Source organism: Bidens hawaiensis, unplaced genomic scaffold (genome assembly GCF_021521415.1).
Source record: "Bidens hawaiensis isolate Kalapana, Puna unplaced genomic scaffold, B.hawaiensis_p1.1 tig00025168_1, whole genome shotgun sequence".
Classification (NCBI taxonomy): domain Eukaryota; kingdom Viridiplantae; phylum Streptophyta; class Magnoliopsida; order Asterales; family Asteraceae; genus Bidens; species Bidens hawaiensis.
The window spans coordinates 247,446-257,072 of record NW_027505051.1 but is presented as its reverse complement, the minus strand read 5'-3'; the positions used below and the strand labels follow the sequence as shown (position 1 = coordinate 257,072).

At 33.0% G+C, this 9,627-nt stretch overlaps 1 protein-coding gene across 1 annotated transcript; it reads left to right on the top strand.

Moving 5' to 3' along the window:
* The first annotated feature begins 1,172 nt into the window (after positions 1–1,172).
* On the top strand, positions 1,173–4,998 carry LOC143610234 (lysine-specific demethylase JMJ25-like). Its single transcript, XM_077084767.1, has 13 exons — positions 1,173–1,229; positions 1,345–1,466; positions 1,582–1,678; positions 1,768–1,909; positions 1,994–2,057; positions 2,127–2,859; positions 2,954–3,283; positions 3,440–4,084; positions 4,159–4,231; positions 4,308–4,393; positions 4,486–4,605; positions 4,690–4,757; positions 4,852–4,998. The coding sequence occupies exons 1-13, from the start codon at positions 1,212–1,214 to the stop codon at positions 4,931–4,933; spliced, it is 2,580 nt and encodes an 859-aa protein (XP_076940882.1). The 5' UTR covers positions 1,173–1,211; the 3' UTR covers positions 4,934–4,998.
* The last annotated feature ends 4,629 nt before the right edge of the window (positions 4,999–9,627 follow it).

Here is a 9,627-nt window from a genome sequence, read left to right as displayed (position 1 = left end):
TCCCGAACAATGAAATTTTTGTACCCTACTCTATTTTCCAATCAAAGTTTACAAAAACTAAATTAAATTAAATTAACTATATACCATTAGTAAATGCAAAACAAGAACTAAGATTAAAAAATTGTTTTTCAAAAGCAAGAAAAACAATATAAATTATATGCTCTTTTTACCATCAAGAAATAAAAGCGGGAACATTGGTTTTTCTAAGTCATTTGTAGTTAGTAAAGTCTATAATTAAAATTATACTTCAAAATAAAACTAAATACGTTGTTTTTAAAATCAACATAGCTATAAAAAGTAAAAAAAAAATAAATAAATATAAGTATTTAAATATTAATAAATAAACATGCACTTGCATAAAAGCATTTGTTTTGAAAAAAAATATTTAAAAAAAAATAAAAAAGTGCATAGATATTTATATATAAACAAATATAAGAAACCATAAAAATAAGACATAACAAAAGGTATAAAACTTATATTTAGTAGAGAACCTAAAAATTCTTAGGATTAAAAGTTTTTGAAAAGTACAAAGAAGCCCTTTAAAGTTGTATTAACTAATGGTTGGTAGATAACGTTAATGGGGTGGAATAAATTTGATAGTTAATTGAAACTTTTGTACCATAAAAACCTAAAATAAACTATTAGACCATAATTGATAATTTTAATAAACCATATGGACCAAAATTGAAGTTATTAAAAAATAATAGGTTTGACATGTGGCACTTCGAAGACCGTTTGTTAATTATAAAAATGGGAATATTTTTGAAAATTCGATTCTCGTGTGTCGTAGGAAACTAAAGCGGGAATAATCCCTCTTAATATTTTGAATGCCTCGAAACCCTAACTTCTTCTTATTCAAAACCCCTTTGGTTTTGCTCTAATAATAATCTACCGATTATCATATTATGCCGAATTACGAAGACCAACGGTCCGATGACGCTGTCAAAAATAAACCCAACAACACTGGTACGGTTGACGACGATGATCAAGCTCAAAACAACAACGGTGAAACCACCGTATGTAGGAGGTCCAGTAGAAGCAGCAGGAATACAAAGCCTGTGTACAATTTGGTTGGGTTTGACATCCCTAGGAGGATTAACAACCACCCTAGGAAGAACAACAAGAAGAAGACAGAGCCTGAAGAAGATGACAACAAAAGCAAGATCACAGAGGCTGCAACTCTAAAGAGGCCCAAATGTGCTGCTAGACATATGGTTCAAGATCAAAATGTAACATTCTATTATAATAATAATAATAATAATAATTATTATTATTATTATTGTTGTTGTTGTTGTTATCATCATCATCATCATCATCATTATTATTGTTGTTGTGAAATTGCAGGGAGTTTTGAAGTATGTCGAATCAGTGATGTGCCATCAGTGTCAAAGGAACGACAAGGGCCGAGTTGTTCGCTGCCAGAAGTGCCACACAAAGCGTTACTGTGTGCCTTGTATGACTACATGGTAATCTATTTCTTTCTTACATACTTTTATGTATTATCTCAATACCTTACCTTATTATTATTATTATTATTATTATTATTATTATTATTATTATTATTGCTTTAATGTAATGTAGGTATCCTAACATGACAGAACGGATGTTTGCTGAGTGTTGCCCTGTTTGCCTTGACAACTGTAACTGCAAATCGTGCTTGCGTGACGTGCTCCCTAAAGTTTGTTCTTCAAACATATCTTTTGTTATGTAACGTGTTACTGTTGTTAGATAAGAATTGCAATCTTGAATCTGTTGTTGATTATTTAGGTGAAAAACAAGATTGATTTCAAACCTAGTGCTGATCAGAAAGTTCAGTACTCTATTTATATCCTGCACGTTCTTCTTCCGTTCTTGAAGCGTCTCAATGAGGAACAGGAAAACGAGAAGAGGATAGAGTCTGAAATCCAAGGTTTATGCGTTTAACTTTATTTCATCACATAATTGTAATAATTAAGTATACTTTATGTAATTTTTCCAAATGTATTATGTGTAGGGTGTGCTTTATCTGATGTACAGTTGACGATGGTAGACTGTAGCTTGGATGAGCGCATGTACTGGTATGTTAGTGTTAGGGTTCTGTTTTGTGATGGCACTTTTTTAAACTTTTTGTTACATGGTGTATGTAGTGACTGTTGCAAAACATCGATTTTTGACTTGCATAGAAGCTGCCCTAAATGTAACTATGATCTTTGCCTTCAATGTTGTCGGGAATTGCGTGAGGGAAATCTTCAAGGGAACAAAGAAGTAGTTATCAATAGCGTTCAGTTTGAAAATCCAGGTGCTGGTTACTTACATGGGTTGAAAGTAGATAAATACCACCGAAAGTTTATTAATTTTCACAAGAGTAAATCACCAAAAGAGAATACATGTCCCGACTGGAAGTTTTTAACAGATGGTAGAATTCCTTGTCCTCCAGAAAGTATGGGCGGTTGTGGGTGTGGGATCTTACTGTTAATGCACATAAAGCCACTTGACAAGATTCCAACTTTGTTGAAGGACACAGAGAATCTTTTAAAGGTTCATAAGTTGGAGGATGATATGAGAAAGATGCCCAAAGAATGGTGCACTTGTTCCGATTTGGTTAATGAAAGTCAGCTACGCAAAGCTGCTTCTCGTCAACATTCTAATGACAATTACTTGTATTGTCCACGCGCTGTGGATATTAAATCGGGAGATCTAAAACATTTTCAGTGGCATTGGTCAAAAGGTCAACCTGTCATAGTCAGTAATGTTCTAGAAACTACTCTCGGGTTGAGCTGGGAACCAATGGTTATGTGGCGCGCGTTTCGCCAGATTGCAAATGTTAACCATGACCAGCTTTTGGATGTTGCAGCTCTTAGCTGTTTAGATTGGTGTGAGGTTTGTTAACAGTTAAACTATTTCTTTGTTCTTTACATTATGCTCAGAATATATTATATAACAATGCCTGATTTACTTTTTTCATGAAACACAGATTGATGTTAATGTTCATCAGTTTTTTAAGTGGTATACGGAGGGCAAGTATGATAACGAAGGGTGGCCTGAAATCCTTAAGTTGAAAGACTGGCCTCCATCAAGTTTATTTGAAGAGCGTTTGCCACGTCATGGGGTTGAGTTTATTACTTCTTTACCTTTTAAAGAATACACACATCCTCGTGACGGTTACCTGAATCTTGCTGTTAAGTTTCCCGAAACGTCTTTGAAGCCAGACATGGGTCCCAAAACGTATATTGCATACGGGGTTTCTCAGGAATTAGGTCGTGGTGATTCTGTAACTAAACTTCACTGTGACATGTCTGATGCGGTATGTTATTAAATCCTTTTACAATATAAAGTTGTAAACTTTATTTTTAGAAGTGACAATCTTCTGTTATATTGAAAGAAAATCATCTTTGTTGAAATGTAGCTTTGCCATGTCATTGCTTTAATAATTTCTTTATATATATCTGTTTCCATGAAGGTGAATGTGTTGACTCACACTGCAACCGTTACCCCTGATTCTGATCACACTGAAAAGATAAATGATTTGAAAGCGAAGCACAAGGCTCAAGATCTGAAGGAACTTTTTGGAATTGATGTTAATAACCAATCAAAAGGTGAGAATGACACACTTTCAACTACTAGTAACGAATCAAATGAAAGCCCGTTAAACAATGAAGGATGTGATGAAATCGAGTGTATAACTGACAAAGTTCAAGAAATTGATGTGGAAGGAAAACGTTCCAGGAAAAGTGACCATCAAAAACAAAATATAAACGCAGAAAAGATATTGAAGTGTGCTAAAGTAGAATCCGAGTGTATAACTGACGAGGTTCAAGAAATTGATGTGGAAGGAAAACGTTCCAGAAAAAGAAGCTGTCGAAAACAAAATATAAATATCAAAAAGAAATTGAAGTGCGCTAAGGTAGAAAAAACTGATAGCCCACATGGTGAAGAAACCAAGAATCATGATCGTATTAATGGTAGTTATGTGGATAGATTTGATCTGGAGGGCGGAGGTGCGCTTTGGGATATTTTTAGGCGGGAAGATACTTCTAAATTAGAGGAATATGTTAAAAAACATTTCACTGAGTTCAGACATATCTACTGTCGTCCACTTCAGCAGGTAATAATTAGAATTTAATTTAAGTTATTAAATTCCTAGATTCTTAATTAACTTTAATGTGTTTCTTAATTCAGGTTATTCATCCGATTCATGACCAGACATTTTACTTAACCACGGAGCATAAACGGAAGCTGAAAGAAGAATTCGGTTAGTTTACATTTCCGACAGCTTTTACTCTTATTTATTATTTCTTTATTTTGTTTATTTTTTTGGTTTTTATCAGGAATCGAACCGTGGATTTTTGTTCAAAAGCTTGGAGATGCTGTTTTCATACCTGCTGGCTGTGCACATCAAGTTAGAAATTTGAAGGTTAGTAACTTTCTACTAGTTTTCAGATTAGTTTCATTACATTGATTTTTGACTTTTTTCTGTATATAAACATGTTCTGTGTTGACTTGCAGTCGTGTATTAAAGTGGCGCTGGACTTTGTTTCTCCTGAAAATGTTGGTGAATGTATTCGGTTAACTGAAGATTTTCGTGTCCTACCCAATAATCACAGGGCAAAAGAAGATAAACTGGAGGTAAACAATACAATTTTCATGTTTTGATGTTACTACTAATATCGAGTTTGATTGATTTTATACAAAATAATTGGTTTATGACAGGTGAAAAAAATGGCGCTTTATGCAGTGGATGCGGCTGTACATGACTTGAAGTACCCGACAGAAACCAGGTGAGTTTGAAGTATTTACTTGTTGATAGATAGAGTTATTTTTAATGTGGTTTGCATCAAGATAACATATGGGTTTGTTGATATTTGATTTCAGTGAAGAGCCTAAACCTGCGAAGGCAAAACCGTTGAAGAAACAACCGCCGAAGAAGAAAAGGAGGAAGACTAAGAACACTTGACAGTAATATATGCTTCGATCTTCCGATTGATATTATTATATTTTGTAGTAAACCAACCCTCCTAAGTCTTGCGAATTGCACCTACCACACTACCGTTAAGGGTTTTTTTTGGCTCATTTTTGAATATGGTGAGGGTTTTGTTATGAGGGTATCATTTAATTTATGTTAAGGTGATGTGGTTTTAAAACCTAATTTATATTCTGCTTTGATACATTTACATTTTGATCATTTTTTATCTTGATGGTGAAGTCTGATATTGTCTTCCTTTGTGGTAATGTCAAATCGACCTGCCTGACCTACCGCTAAACCCGCCTCTTTGTTTGTCATTCCTTGAAACCTTTTAACAACTTGTAAAAAACAGTTTGAACCGAACCATCAACATGTATTTCTCAAATAATATTATATAATTGAATCATTGATAGCAGGTGTAGAGAATTGGATCAAAGTTGTACTAACAAATGAATGTATGATTATTAATTCATTGCCATCTTCCCAGCTTGTAATAAAAACATTTCAAGTATAGTAACGTTTCTTGAATTACCATAAAAAACGTTAGTGAAAACTCAATCCTGACATATCAACAAAGCCGGCTACTTCCAGGTTCAAGAAGCTTCGTCTTTCTGACTTCTTTATACCTTGTTGTCCATCGACACTTGCTCTTAACACAAACTGTGTTCTTCTACCACTTCTCGTAGCAATGGCATTTAGATTCTTTATTCGAGCATTCGTGGAATAACTAGAGAGGAATGAAGAATGATAGCCGGTAGTTTTGCAACATTTGAGTGCATCCATGGTGGCGTATGGGTCCTAATTATGAACACCCTTCAATGGACGAAGATGTAACATATAACAACCAACCATCTTTAATGTTTCATTTTTTTCTCTTAAGAATTTGATTTTGTGTATTGTGTATGTGGTGCATGTTGAGATGGATATGGAAAAGGTGTTTTAAAACAAGATTATGGAGCATTTGGATTGGATCATGTATCACAGATACCTGATCCGAGATTCGACAGATTTAGCATGCTTAGTTAGGTTATCGATTTTAGTTTTGATGTGAATTCAGTTTTTGGTTTAGGTTAAAACTAAAACGAAACTATTGAGCATTTTGATTGGATGACGTATCTCGGATACATGATCTGAGATTAGACTGATTTAGCATGTTTAGTTAGTTTGTTGGTTTTAATTTCGAGGTGAATTAAGTTTTGATTCAGACAAAAACTAAAATATTAGTATCGGCTAGTAGATAAAAATAAGCAAGTTTCAACACTATACTCAAAATTTTGTAAAGTCTTATATTTTAAAAGTTATAAAATAAAACTAAATATAATTGAAATTAATTAATTATAATAATTAAATATTAAGAAAAAAGAATAACTAAGTTTGGTGGTTCAAGACGGACTTCGATCAAAACTTGCCGGTGAAGACGAATTTGGAACACTTTTGATAGGCTCAAACAAAACTCGTCTACAAAGACGGATTTGGTTCAATACTTGTCTCCGCCGACGGGTTTGAATGGATCTTTGAAATATTCGTAAAATGAAAGAAATTTTGAGACTTTCTTTATAAAATACATTATGAGAATTTTTTCTAAAATTATTATATAAAATCCATTTATTATATTATAATCAATCACTTTCTCATGAGATTATGAGCATTTTTGTGATTGAGTTTAAAAAATTCTTTTTGGTTTTTTGGCTTTTTCAAAAAGCTATTTTAAAAAGTTAGGATTTGGGGCTTTTGAAGAACTGCTTTTTAACACTTTTTAAAAAGCTAAAATAAAAAAGAAATTTGTGATTGTGAAACACTTTTTAACTTATTGGCGTTTTGAAAACACTAATAAGTCAATAATCATTTTTCAAACTCAATCTCAAACATACTTTATAGCTTGAAAAAGGCTCGATTGGAACTTGTATCAAAATGGTACTCAAAAGAATAGGAGTGAGAGATCAAGAAGAAGAACACGAGAGAAGGAGATAACTCTCAAATAATTGGCTATCATTCTTATTCACTTAACAAGTTTAACAGCTAGATAGTATGAATTCAAAGCCGATATTATAGTTCACTACTAGAAAACTTTCTTGATTTGGTCCATTAATAAAAAACCTCCTAAAATACACTCAACATCCTAACAAGAGAACCCAATTTCTCACTTTTTCATCAATCATTATTACTCGATCTCTCACTACTCTCTCCGGTCTCACTCTTTGCAAAATGATTTCAACCTGGAAAATTAATTTTACTTTTGAAAACTAATTGTTAGAGAAAAAATTATATATTAAAAAATTCTAACCTTAAAATTTAATAACTTTTATATAGCCCCGTTTGGAATCTAAATGAACTTTATAAAAACTCTTGGAACACATAGTGTTAACCCATTTATAAAATTTGGGTTGACTTGTTATGTGTTAGTCGCTCAAAAATCTATTTTTTTTATTGTGTTCAGGTTGTGTCAAGAATTGCCACACAAACATATATTATAAGGCTGTTATTTTTATATTTTAATCACAACCTGACCCGCATAATTATTAACCCGAAATGGAAAGTACTCATACTCATACAACCAGAACCCGAGTACAACCCGAACTAATATGAGTTGAGTACTGAGCACTTTTTAATGGGTTTCGAGTAAACTCAAAAAACCTGAATATCCGTTTGACTAAGTATTCTATTCAATTATTATATCTCTTGCGTTAGCCTATCAATGAATATCGTTGTTATCAAATTTCTTTTTTAAGTCGCATATTCTGTTCTAATTCCAACCCCATATATCGATTACTATTCCAACATTCATTAATTCCAGAGATTAGATATGACTATTTATTCAATCAATCGATCGATTTTTCGGGCTTAGTTCAAACGATTATTCATTCCATTAATCGGACTCTTTCAATTGGATTATGTGCTTTGCTATTTGCTTATGTAAGTTAAAATTTGAAGGTTATATACTTGCTTGAATTTGAGTGTGTGTGTGTGTGTATGTGTCTATAGTTTTTAGGTCAAATACTCGAAACCCGCTTAACACGTACTCATAAAACCCGAACCCGAATAACCTAAACCCGAACAACCCGGGAGAGATTAGGGTCGGGTATGAGTACTCTAAATAAATTTCTCGAACCTAATGAACCCGACCCGAAAAACCCGGAACCCGAGGTTCTTCACGGTTCCAATCCTATATGATATTAAATGAAAAAAAGTAGCTATCAATGCAAATTTAATTTAATATTTAGTATATGTGAAAATTTAGTTGGAAATTGAACCCTGAAAAGTTTGTGTGAACCAAAATCAACATGGGCGACTTGTAGAGTTGACTTTTTGACTTTTAAGTCACACCACAATTTAGGGGTCTTATGTTATCCGGGTTACGTGGGAATTAAGCCTCTGGTTCTCGGGGGTTTTTTTTTGGTTGCTGACTTGCTGTAGATAAAAATCGGTTAATTGGTCTTCGGGTTTATAGGGACTGGTTTTAATTGGTAATCGGATTTAGTGCTTGGAGTTGGGCCTTAGATGAGCACCAAAACTTGGCATAGCAACATTAATGAAGTCAATTCAAAAAGAAAATGATATCGCTTATTCATTCTCGATCATAGATTAAACCCATAATCTGTTTTAGACTAGCTTTGGACCCCTTCACAATTTCCCAAAGCCCCCCTTGTTTTGGAAATTCGTTAAGGCCCTGTTCATTTATATGCTAACCACTTTAATCAGTTGGAATTATTACTAATAATGTAACTATGTTAGAATACTAAGTTAAAAATAACGGCTGCTAAGCAAGTTATCATTTATGTATTATTGTTGTTTGTTTCATTAAGGAACCTTGTCCCTTTACAGCTTTATGCACCTATCTTCGTAACCGAAGCAATCCATACCCATGGAAAACCGATCATTCATGATGATTGTTATCCATCAACGGTTTTAGGGGGTGTTTGGGATTCCTTATTTTACCTCCTTATAACTTATTTAAGGTATAAGTTTTAAGTTACAAAGTTTTAACTTATATTTTATACCCTTATAAAATCTAACTTTCGCAAACTACTTATAACTTAATAACCTATAACCCATAAGTTATAAGCTATATGGAGCTAAAATAAGGAATCCCAAACACCCCCTTAAATTTGTTTTTATCTTTATTTTTGTCAAAGCACAGCTTCCTTTGACTCCAAAAACTTATTATATATGGTTAAAATATTTATGTTTGTAGTATGGTTTTGTATATTTTTAGTTAAGCTCGTGTCATAATTCATGGAGTATGTGACAAATAAATATAATTTTTTAACATCACTCGGATATTATGTCTGCCAATTATAACAATTTCAATACAAGCATCCTAAAATCGTGTAACCAAAGCGAAACAGTTTGTAGATTGTAAGTTGGTTTAATCAAGTTGTAAACCGATCTATATTATAATTACCGGAAATCTCACTTGACCTAACCAACAAGGTGGTATTCAAGTTATTGATTTTCTTGATGACAACGACAACGATGATATCATATGAGATTTCCCTACATTAAATTTGCTCCAATTTCTTTAAAATCCAATAGGTTTTCCAAATAAAACAAAATTCATAATGCCTAAACAAATTAGTCATACTTGTGTCTAAATATAAAAACGAAAAATTGCTTGATATCTATTCCCATTGATTGGCTTACAAATAATCCTCCTTTTCAAACCCTTTTATACGTCATCTTCATCA